The 12,172-nt window shown below is 33.5% G+C and overlaps 1 protein-coding gene and 1 non-coding gene across 2 annotated transcripts; one reads left to right on the forward strand and one right to left on the reverse strand.

Annotated features, from left to right (window-relative positions):
* Window positions 1-1,854: 1,854 nt before the first annotated feature.
* Window positions 1,855-1,953, reverse strand: LOC133862138 (small nucleolar RNA snoR1). The gene has a single exon (XR_009899159.1). It is a non-coding gene; the product is annotated as a small nucleolar RNA snoR1 (small nucleolar RNA).
* A 4,147-nt stretch (window positions 1,954-6,100) lies between these two features.
* Window positions 6,101-10,732, forward strand: LOC133862020 (uncharacterized). Its single transcript, XM_062297853.1, has 2 exons — window positions 6,101-6,342; window positions 10,002-10,732. The coding sequence occupies exon 2, from the start codon at window positions 10,027-10,029 to the stop codon at window positions 10,564-10,566; it is 540 nt and encodes a 179-aa protein (XP_062153837.1). The 5' UTR covers window positions 6,101-6,342; window positions 10,002-10,026; the 3' UTR covers window positions 10,567-10,732.
* The last annotated feature ends 1,440 nt before the right edge of the window (window positions 10,733-12,172 follow it).

The following is a 12,172-nucleotide window of genomic DNA, read 5'->3' on the forward strand; positions in this document are numbered from 1 at the left end:
TTTTGGAATTCTGTTTCAAGATACATTTGTAATTAAATGTGTTATGAATAATTACAAATATGCCATAGAACACCACTTTTTATGATGAATTTCAAATAAAATGCTACTCTTTAGCATCAGCCATTCTTTAAGTATATGAAAAAGCACAATTTTTTTTTTTAACACCATTAATAGAGAATGAAGAAATTATATTAAAAACTATCATGTATCTCTTAGCATATAAGAAATGTACTTTTAAATAAAAAGTATCTCAAAAGTTATTAAAAATAGGGATAATTGCACCATTAGTTTTTATGGCTGGTCTAAATTACAAATCACTCTTTGTGGTATCAATATGAATTCAAAAATTCCTGTAGTTGGCTTAATTTACAAATCGATCCATAGAGTCAAATTCCATTAAAATTTTTGACAGCTTCTGTTAAATGTAACATCAGCTAATAAGGTGACACGTGTCCATCTTAATTAAAAAATATATAAATATATTAAAAAATAAACAAAAAAAACTTATTTAAAAAAAAAAAAAACAAAGGAATGAGACTATCAACCAGCAACCACCCCCATAGGGGTCATGGGTAGCCGCCCAGCCACCCCCAGTGGTCGGGGGTGGCGCATGACCCCCCAGTGGTCAGGGGTGGCGCATGACGCCACCAGATTCTGGGGGTGGCCTTTAGCAACCACTCCTTTGTTTTATTTATTTATTTTTTTTAAAAAAAAAAATTTTTATTATGATGAACACGTGCCGTTATCTTATTAGCGCTTACATGACATTTAATAAAATCTGGTAAAATTCTTAATGAAATTTGATTATAGGGAGAAAAACACTATCCTAAAAGGAACCTAAAGCTTTACAACCTAATATTTATCCTAATAAAATATACCGAATTAAAAAAAAAAAAAAAAAAAAAAAAAAAAAAAAAAAAATCGCCACAAAGCCTTTGGTGTTTTTCCAAATAAGGATCCTGGTTCTCAGAAATTAAGAATCTCGATTAAAGTTAAATAGCAAATTAGTCCAAATTTGTCTTTCCCCCAATTTTTAAATGAAAGGCCTCATGAGTAACATCTCAACTCTTTTTATATATATTAAAATAAATAAATAGACACCAAACAAAAAAAAAATCTTATAAAGAAAAGGGAATATCCAATCTCCACGATTCTCCACTCAAGAGGCGGTAGGAGGAGTTTTTTGCCTTTTCCCCTTATCCTTTTTACTTTTCTTTAATTTTGAAGAAAACAAGAATATTATTAAACTTTCTTTGCAAAATGAAAAGAACTAGCAATAGTCCTTAATTGACCCCAAACAAACAAACAAATCCAGGTCGAAAACTATAAGACTTTGTGGTGAATTTCGTCAAAAATAAAATCCGCAGTTCATATAATTAGAAGATAAAAAATAAAATAAAAAAATCAACCATCTAATTAAAATAATGATTAAGGCTGTGTTTTGTTTTCTTTTTCTCTTCTGCCAAACAACCCAATAATGATCAAGGCCGTGTTTTGGTACTTTGTTCGAGTTCCAGGAGGAGGAGGAAGGCCGAAGATAGGGCTATTGATCATGTCTAGATCAGGCTATTAATCTTGATCTAGTCCCTCTCGCTCTGTTCTATTTGCTAGAGAAAGAGGAGGTGTACATATTCGTGACAGAACACCTCTTCAAACAAACAAACACCCCCTTTTGCGCGAAAAATATTCCTCCTCTTCGCACAAACCCTTCCCCCAAACATCAAATGAAACCCATTTTCGATATCAAAACGTCTTCCATGATAATCAAATCAAATGCAGTTCAAGACAACAACAAAAGATAAAGAAAAAAAAATAGGAGCAAAAGAATAAGAAAAGAAAAGAAAAATGAAATGGGGCTCAGAGTGTTGCTTTCTCTGCTCAAGGAAGAGCTTGTTTAAGGCTCTTCTCATACAAGAGGTGTCAGAAATTTATAAAGCACTCTTCATCTTTGCCCGCTAAACAGAGATAAAACTCTAATTTCTCCAAAAACAAATTTCAATTCGAGATTGATAGCAGAGAGCCAGAGAGAGATAGAGAGAGAGGCTAAGACTGAATTAGGGTTTCGAATGTGTGAGACGGAGAGGGATGCGTATAGAATTTATAGCTTGTTTTGGGGCTTAGTAGGACCCAGGCCATTGAAGGGAAAGCCCAATGGGCTGGGGGGAAAAGAAAAGGAAAATTGATAATGTTCGATCATTTGTTACTTAACTTACTAGAGTCGTTACTTAAAAAAAAAAAAAAAAAAAAAAAAAAAAAAAAAAAAAAAAAAAAAAAAAAACCTTACATGAGTCGTCACTAATCAACCATTTACAAAAATATAAAATACAGTATATTGAAAGAATGAATTAATCCATTTATAGACTTGGAAAAAATTATGTAAGGGATATAATATAGCGGGCCTTTAATGTATTAATTAGGCCAGTCGGTCTTTTATTTAATGGGCTTTTCTTGTAAATAAGTTAGTTCCAATAGAATTTTTTACTTCGTAATTTTGTTGAGATGTTGAGCCTCATTGTAAGTAAAATAAAGAGTTAAATAAGGAACATATAAAAAGAAAGCAAGTGATGACGTGACAATAGCATAAGGCTGATTGGCTAGCAACATTCTGTTAACAATCGATTGGATTTACAAGAACAATCCAATCAGCAGAGAATGTGGGAGAAAAGAATTATGTCTTGAAATTGATATTTAGTGAAATATGGATTGAAGATGATGGAAAATACTAGATAAACAGCTTGTATTGAGATGATAAGAGCATATTCGAGATTGCTCGATCTCTCAGGAATTTTTGAGTGCAAAAATTGTACAACAATCATTTCTCTTAAACTTGTGAGATAAGTGATAATTTAACAAATACGATTGTATATTCATTTGCACATTTTAGATATATTGATTGATAGGAAGATGATACAAAAACATCCATTACACATCAATTACACAGTCTTCACTCACATGTGATGAGATCCACAATCACACGGACCTTCCATCACATGAGCCCCACTTCATATGAGTGGAGGGGTGTAATGAGTGTCTAATGTGGATATTAAACGGATTGATATACCAAGAAAGAAAATAAAAGGTGATCTAGTAGTATATACGAACTGTCATTCTATCATAGGGCTAAATGCAGAGATCTTCTGGCAGCTTTCAAGCTCTGCTGCAGGTTTTGATTGTTAGAAGCATGCATAATCGTATAGATACTAGTCTTTTTGTCAAGCATGTCTTTGTTCATTGAGTACGTCAACAAAGATGAAACAAATCATGATTTTGTTCCTTGAAATCCCAAAATTGTGTGCTTGAGATTGCAATTACGTAGACAAAAAGTTTGATTTCAAATTAAATCGCAAAAAATAATGTGTTTTTCTGAGTACGCAAAATTTTAAAGGCTTACCTGCGATTTTGCCAAACGCTTAACTGCATTTTTAAAAATCACTTTTTCAAATCGCACATTTTTAATTCATCATTTTTGAATCGTACTTTTTAAAATCGCAAACTTAAACAGACCCTAATTATATAGCTTGATTACTATGTGAAACATTGAAGAAAGGTTTCTTTCACTTTCTGTTAAAAGGTCCAAGCAAGGCAGGCATGGGTAGTGAAACATGCATCGTTTTTGTGTCTGAGTTCAAATAATGATGAATGGGCTTCATCGATCTACAGAAAGTGGAGAAAGGAAACTACTTAGAATTGGGACCATTTAGAGGCAGCCCAAGGCCAACAATGACTACTCTAGAAGAAAAGGAAACTTTGACAAAGAGCAATGTGATAATCATAGCCTAAGGCTCTAGCATTAAACGGGAAAAAAAACACATAGTACTTATGCCATGTGGAAATTTCCTCAACCTAATTAATAAAGGGGCACCTAAATCAGCCGGAGAGATCTCTTGGAATGGAGGAGATTATCCTCAAGTGGATGCCCCTCCATGAGCACTGACCAGGGATTGTGACTAATTTATTGAATACTTCATTTGTTTTTCTTTTTTTAATTCAAGATTTGTAATAGATCTATGTTTTACTCTCTTTCTAGATTTGGGACTATATATAATATATTGGACACTTCACTTAATCTCCCTAAATTGTCACTACTTTTGTATTACCTTTTTAAACTAAAAAACTTTCAATTTTGTGTATCAATATTTTAATTTTTTATTTTTTTTTTTCAATCTCACCAATCCGTTAGAATTTTCGGTTAAATCATGTCAAAATTCTCAAAATACATATATTTTTAAAAAATAAAAATAAAAATAAGGATTCTGACGTGGGTATTTTTGTAAACCCTGTTAAATTCTGACGAAAGCCTAAATCTTTGCAATTGTTTTTTTAAAAAAATGAAAGGTATTTTGAAAATTATGACACCCCTCCGTTAGGATTTAACGATAATTGTGAAATTGAGAAAAAAAAAAATGAAAGAGCCTTATTTGTTGTCGGGTTTTGAAAAAATCTTTTCTATTTTCAAGATACAAAAACACAATTTTTTTTCAAAACTATTAACAAATAATTCAAAACGCAAAATATAAAAAAGGTGTGTTAGTCCTCGGAACAGGCCTCATGGGTCTGATTTGGTAGAGTCAGGAGATCAAACAGAGAAGATTAGATTTGTATTAAGGAGAGTTTCAGATTTCCTGATTCTGGTGGAGATCGATCAGTACTGGAGAGTAGCTAGAGTAGCCACGACCACATTGGCCTGGTAATTTCCGATTAGTTTAAAGGAAGTTGAATGTGGGTGCACGTGCATGACTCATGCAAAGTGAAAGAAACGAAACTGAAGTTGCAGGATGTGGAAAAAGAGCTTGGTTGAAGAGGAACACTTCCCTATATTCCCTGCCATCGGTATTCATGAAACCATGGCTTGATCTGCTCACACACCATTTTTATATTCTGATTCCCCACACTTTTAATTTTATATAACAATATATATATATATATATCTTAATTACTTTTCTTAACAAAGCTGGTTTAAGACTATCTAAACGGAATCTGAAGTTATCTTTCCGTTTCGGATCACAGTGTGGTTGTTGTTAATTACTACCTTGCAGAAGTTTGTGTAGGGTTAAGGGCAAGGCTATCCGTATTTTTTGTTTTAGTGTTTAAACCGTTTTTTACACCTCTTAGAATATTTTTAGTAGATTCACCAAATTTTACTAGTCAAAATATATAGCTAAAAATTACATTTTTTTAAAAAATAAAAAATAAAAAATTTAGCTGTCCGCTTTTTTAAAACGCCCCAACGGCATCACCATTTCAGTAATTCACTATCACTATTTGTAAAAGTTTATGGGTCTTACTCACTCTCAAAATACGCATTGAGAGAGGAGAGGACACCATGGCTTATAAAGTGCCAAGGTGAAGGAAATCTTAGCGATGTGAGACACTTTAACACGCCCCCTCACGTGTGGCAACTAATGGCCAAACACGTAGACAACAACGGGATGGAAAGACCCATCATCGCAAAAAACCTGTGGCTCTGATACCATGTAAAAGTTTATGGGCTTTACTCACCCTCAAAAGACGTTTTGAGAGAGGAGGGGACACCATGGCTTATAAAGTATCCAGATAAAGGAAATCTTAGCGATGTGAGACACTTTAACACTATTCTACTTAAATGTTTTTTTTCAAAATAAAGGTTGTACTATACGTGTGTTATGCGTGAGAATGATTTTTTTTTTTTTTTTAAAAAAAAAAAAAAGGGAAAAGAAAATTTTAATAGTTTTTTTATTGTTTTGGTGAGTGAATAATGTTCATTATTGTTGGTGAGTACTGTCTATTGATCACCAAATTTTTTTTTTTCCAAATTGTTGAGGCTGCTGGAACTCATTTTGGACCATTTCAACAAATTAGCTCACTAAAATAACAAAAAAAAAAAAATAGTAATATTTTGATGAATATACTAAAAATGCTCCCATGTCATTTTTATGACTCATTTCCTCCTTGTCGCTTGCTTCTCTCGCACTGTAATTTATTTATTTTTGGTATGTTGTCGGGGATCCCACCTAATTTTCAGTATTTTAATCATTGTAACCCTTTTCGGATTTGCTTAGAAAAAAAGAACAGATTAAAACGCATATATATTTACAGACACATGCATAGAAAGAGAGAGAGCGAGAGAGAGAGTGAAAGAGAGAGTGAGTGCAGAAATGATAGATAAACAAGAGCTTAAATCATCAAGGAAGCCCAGATCAGATCCAAGCGCGCTGTGTTTGTTTTCTCACACGGAGAGCAGTTTCAAGATCAATTTTGAAGTCCAACCATCTTGAATTAAGAGGCACTACTACTACTGATCAGCGCGAGCACGAGGCGGCATTGACTTGTCGACCAAGCCTTCTTGTATCGATCCCCGGCCAGGTAATTCAATTCTTCATTGCGTTATGCGTATACATAAATCACTTTCACATTATTCACATGCAACTTTCTTTCTGCTTCAAAAAATGTCACTCCAAATATTAATGCTACCTGCCTGCCTGGGTAGTACTTCATCTTCATGTGCTCGTTTTCCATATATACAAGCTAGCCATTTTCTTGCAAAACTTCGGTTAGAGACCCTTGAGTACTCCTGCAATAGATCTTAATTATTAGCACATATCCATTGCCATTGGTGCATTATAGCCCCTTCAAAGCGAAACATATATTCTCGTTTTTCTCGATCTCTAATGAGTACGTACGTACGTACGTACAGTACTACTAGTTGTCATAATCATTAGCCATTGTAAAAATGATCCCATTTATTGATCGATCGATCGATGAGCAGGATCTGTCTCAATGCAGTTAATTGTTCGTCTTTGTTAAATCACCGGTTGATAAGATATTAAATCATTAGTTATCTTAATTAATAACAAATGATGAATTTAACTCATCGAGTAACCGTGTGTGTGCAAGTGATCGATCAACCGAACTAATCTTTGTACAATAATTTATGGAATTAAGAAGTGGCAACTTTCGGAAAATTTCATGCCAGCTGCCTAGTAAGAGGTCACATATATATAGCAGACTATTTAGTCTTCGTCATTGCATGTATGATTGAACCATGGAATATTTACATAAATGAAATATTAGAAGTTGACTAATATAGATTATAGATTGGTAAATCAGCAGTTATCCTTGTTAGAGAGTTATCTCGAATTTCATTTAAAGATTTGATAGTATTTGAATCCGGCCAAGATAACTTTGAGAGAGTCTAACAATCTTAAAAGTTTAAGTTGATAAAAAATACTGAATTTTATGGTCCGTTTGGGTTATGATTTAAAAGCGTGCCATTTGAAAAACGTAATTTTTAAAAATGCAATTAAACGTTCGGTAAAATTGCAGTTTAACATTTGAAATCAAAATTTATCCTTTAAAATCATGCGCTTTTAAGAATACTCACTTGCCTACGATTTAAAAACATATATAGATTTTTCTAAGTTTTTCAAATCACAAAATTTTTTAAAGTCATGCATGCCCTTCATTTATGTGATTTGATTTAAAATCAAACTTTTGATTTGGAAAATCGCAATGCCAAACGCATTCTTAATAATTTAATTTATATTTTAACATACTTTCTCAAGTGTGGGCTCCAATTCCCTTTCAACTAATTAGTCTCAATATGTTGAATGTAAACTTAAAAATCATAGTTTGACCACAACTCTAATACCATATACGTTAAATCATTACTTAATTTAAAATTAATAAAAATAATATATTTAATTATTTAAATAATACTTTAGAATAAAGAACATTAGCCAGTACGCTTAGTCAAAATAACAGAAGAAAAAATAACAAGCCAAGCACATGGATGGATGGTGATTCATTACAGAAAAGTTTTGAAGTTAACCAATTGTTTTTGTTCCCGCTTTAAATTTCTGGTTTTCTGGAACTGATTATTTTACTACCTCCCACACAATGCACACATGGCAAGTACAAATGCATTTTCGAGAGAGAATTCCTAGTCAACCTTGTTCTTCGAAACATAACTTTATTTTAACATGGTCCACATTGTTGGGCTCATTTCCGGCCACCCCATTCAGCTATTTGGATGGCCCAACCACTTTCATTTCGTTAAAGGGCACTTCCATCACTTTTTTAATTTTTTTTAAAAAAATAAAAAATAAACAATTTTTTTATTATTATTATGGAATGACATGTGTCACAATATGGCATTTGACAGTTTCGTACAAAAATTGGACGAAAGTTAAGTGCATGGACCAAATGGACTGTTCTTACTTTATCAACTTTCTTTAAATTGGATGGATTTTTTTTTTTTTAGTTTATTAAATTGATACCTATCTTTAAGTATATGATTCTCATTTATATACTTTTAATACAAAATAAATGTTTGTTTAATATACTGAATTTGAAAACAAATCTTTCAAATTAGCTGAAAAATTGATCGATAGTAAGTGTCATACTTAACCTTTCGATTTACGACAATGGACGATAAATTTTTGAATTTAATAAAATTTGTATTCTGATCTTCAAATGTTGTAGGGTGAGGATATTTTCCGGGACTTAGGTCTCAAAAAATTAATTTTGATTTTGACGGTACATTCAAAAGCCCTTTATGATTTTTATTTTTTTTTATTTTTTTAATTTGTACTTGAAGCAACTTGTGATGTTTCGAAAATTAGGAAATTGGCATGATATTGCCTTTTTCTTTGTCACCATAAAAGGTGTCCTCAATTTGTCGTTCCAGTCCATTTGGGTGTATGATTTTTGAAAACAGAATTCAATTTAATTTGAATTTGGATCCTCTCCATTTTAAATGAAGAGCATTCTCTCCATTTAGAGTAACTCTTGATAAAAATTATAGTAATGCAAAGATTATGAAGAGGGTTTGGGGAAGATGGAACCAGTTAGGCCAAAATAATGACAATGAAAGACACGACATGACAAGAGTGGATGGAGGTTTGAAAAGCTGATGTTATTCCTCGATTGACAACTCAATGCTGAAGAAGAAGAAGGAGCTTGTACATAAAGACAAGCCAAGAATTGTTACAAAGCTAAATTAGGCAAATGGTGGCCGGACATGACATGATCATTCTATCAAAGCAAAATACAGAAGAGTGAAATTGTTTTCATGAACTTGGCCTCTGCTTGGCGTGTCTCGTCTCACTCACATCCCATTTTCAGTCTCACCTTTTTCATTCCACGACGTCGACACACATCTTTAACAGCTGTTTCTTTTCACATTGTGCCCCTCACAACAACTCTGCCCATTTCCCAAACTTAATTAACCATCATTAGGGTTCTAACAAATTAACAATGACTTCCTTAAACCAGATTGGCTTTCTTAAATTTGGATCAAATCCCTCTAAACCTCTCTCCAATAACTTCCCTCTAGATTCCCTAAACTAGGTCCTGATTCTTGAACAAGGTGAATCCTTGATTGTTTATCTCTCAAAACAGTAAGGTTTTATTGTAAGTTTATTACAAATCGACGTGACAATTCACGTCTATTAAACAATTAAGTTTATTTGTCGAATTTTGTTGTTTAATATTTCTTTCTTATGTTGTGTCTTCAATCTCTCAGATTAAAAATTAGAATCTCCAGCAATTTTTTGTCTGAATTGGTGAAAAAAATAGAAGAGAACAAACGAGCAAATTGCTTGAAACTTACCTGTTTTCTTATGTTTAGTGTTCGAATTACTGACAATTTAAATAACTATAAATGTTTTGGGATTTCTATCCTGCATATTAGTGCCCCTTTTAAAGGTAATAACAATTAGCTACAAGTACCCAAAATCACTTTAAGCAAGAGACCAAGTCCCAGTACCCATGGACCCTCAAGACACGTTGCTACAGCTCTCTCAAAGTAATTACATCGACCCTTTTACCCTTGGCCTTGGAGAATTACTAGGATAAAAATGCATGAAGCCAGCCTTTCATTTCCTGTACGTATGACATCAAAAGCCTCCTAGCCCTAGGAAATGTTTTTGTGCTAAAAAGGTAGCAGTAGCAGAGACAGGGGAATGAGAGAAAACGTATACAGAAGAAATTGAAAGCATTCAAGGCTTTTTCATCTTTTGCAGACTTGGACTTGGATCAAGAAATCAAATGGAGGAGAACCCGCCTCGAGTTTCACGTAAAAAAGGGACCCACGACCACGAAGCCCCGAGAGCCGGACCCACAAGCAGGAAGAGTCGGCACAGTACTACTTTCGATGATGGTGGAGATCAGATCGAGTGTTCTGGCAAGCATTGCCGGGCATGCACTGCCGGCTTGGTAGCCGACTGCGTGGCGCTCTGTTGCTGCCCGTGCGCTGTGGTGAACCTTCTGGCTCTTGCGTTTGTGAAGGTCCCGTGGATGGTGGGGAGGAGATGCTTGGGACTGGGAAAAGAGAAGGGTCGTCGGAGGCTGGAAAGGAAGAGGAAATGCCGGAGAAGTGAGATTGACGACTGCGTGGTGGAGAGGGATGGGAATGCGAGAAAGAGGATGGTAGAGGAGGGAAAAATGGCAGAAATCGCATCTGGGTTTGGCGGGGAAGAGAGAGTGTTTGAAGAAGAGAAGGTTTGGCTAGAGTTGTACCAGGTTGGTCATTTGGGTTTTGGGAGGGTTTCATTCACTGGAATTCAATCTCTGGGTAAGGGTAATTAGGGAAGAAAAAAGGGTAAATACATTGCTATTAGTAGTCCTAAGTAAGCTTTGGCCTTAATTGATAGGGAAAATGAAGTGATTAATTTTCTACTATTCTGCAAGGACTAGATATTCTCTTCCAAAGATATGTCTCTTTGTGAATTGTATTTTGATCCACTTGTTGTCTTTGATTCCCAATTACTCCAATTTGTTTGTACCTTAAAGTTGTAGCAAGTGGGAATGTCATCATGGAAGTAAAATGAGTTGAATCCGGTTTTATAATTTGAAGAAACATTTGATGAGCATTGTTTACGCACCAAAAATAAAAAATTAAAATATTTTTTTAATCTCTCACAAAACATTCTTTATTCTTTCTCGTCTCAATAAAGAATAAAAAAATTATTGAAAAATAATATTTAAATAGAATATTGAAAGTTAATAGTTAAAATAGAAAATCAAGTGTAGTTGCCTTGAAAAAATGGGTACCAAAAACTAAAATGGAGAATGCGAATGCTCTTGGGCTCCATTTGATTTGACGTAAAATGTTTTTTTCCCTATTTGTTGATGTTTGGCACTTTCGAAAATCGTGGTCAAGCTGAAAACATTTTTAATTGACTAGGAAAACATTCTTTAATTTTCATAAATTGTTTCCCTTTTTAAAAACAATAAACTATTTTTTGGGTTTGATCTTATCCTTCTTGCAAGCACTCTCTAGCAGCTCATTATTCGATGTTGCCAGAGTCCTCCACCGTCGGCCATTGTCCGTCATTGCTGATTTTTTGTATAATCCAAACACCGAAAAATATTTTCAGCAAAATCATATTTTTTTAAAAATATTCTCCAATAAAATAAAAAACAAAAAACAAAAAACAAACAAACTAGGCTTAGGAGATATCAATATTATCCAAAAACGGCAAGATAGCAATTGTAAGGAGAAAATACATCATAATTAACCAAAGGGAATAACTGAAGTAATAGGAGGCAGCATGCTGCCAAGAGAGTAGGGAAACTTGTCAATTTCTCTATTTATTCTCCTTTGTTTGGTTTGGGAAGGACGACCACCATATAATTGGCTCATTTTGTAAAGTGACTCTTTAAATCACTATCTTTTTAGCCATCAATAGGCCTAATCTCATATCAGATAGGCAGATTGAGCCAATTATCAGCGATATCTTGTTCAATATTCAAGACAAGCAAATTTGAGAGCTTACTTAGTTGCAAAAATAGGATTCGAATTCTCTCTAATTATTTGTTTGAATTTAAAAAAATTTAAGCAGGATAAGTGGTTAAATAGTCCAATTTTTATTTAGTTAGGTGGGTCTCATAAGTGGTCTCTCACAATCATCTGCCTGAATTCACTCACATTCGGACAAATAATTATATATGATCATTATCCCAAAAAAATGGACTATTTTCCATAACTCTTATGGGTTTTACTCTAATAGCTCTCTTGTGTACAATTATGTTTCGACTTGCTTGTAACAAGTACGGCTAAAAAAAAAAAAACTTCTTAGATAAGAGTTGGAAATTTTGTTTATAACTCAAGCGTTAAATTATCACTTATTTTAAAATTTTAAGTTAATACGAAATGGTAAATTTAATTATTTAAATTAATATTTTAACATGC

Source organism: Alnus glutinosa, chromosome 2 (genome assembly GCF_958979055.1).
Source record: "Alnus glutinosa chromosome 2, dhAlnGlut1.1, whole genome shotgun sequence".
NCBI classification, from domain to species: Eukaryota; Viridiplantae; Streptophyta; class Magnoliopsida; order Fagales; family Betulaceae; genus Alnus; species Alnus glutinosa.

What these genes read in the sequence shown, in the direction of transcription:
- LOC133862020 (XM_062297853.1), top strand. Translation starts at nt 10,027, where the DNA reads ATGGAGGAGAACCCGCCTCGAGTTTCACGTAAAAAAGGGACCCACGAC.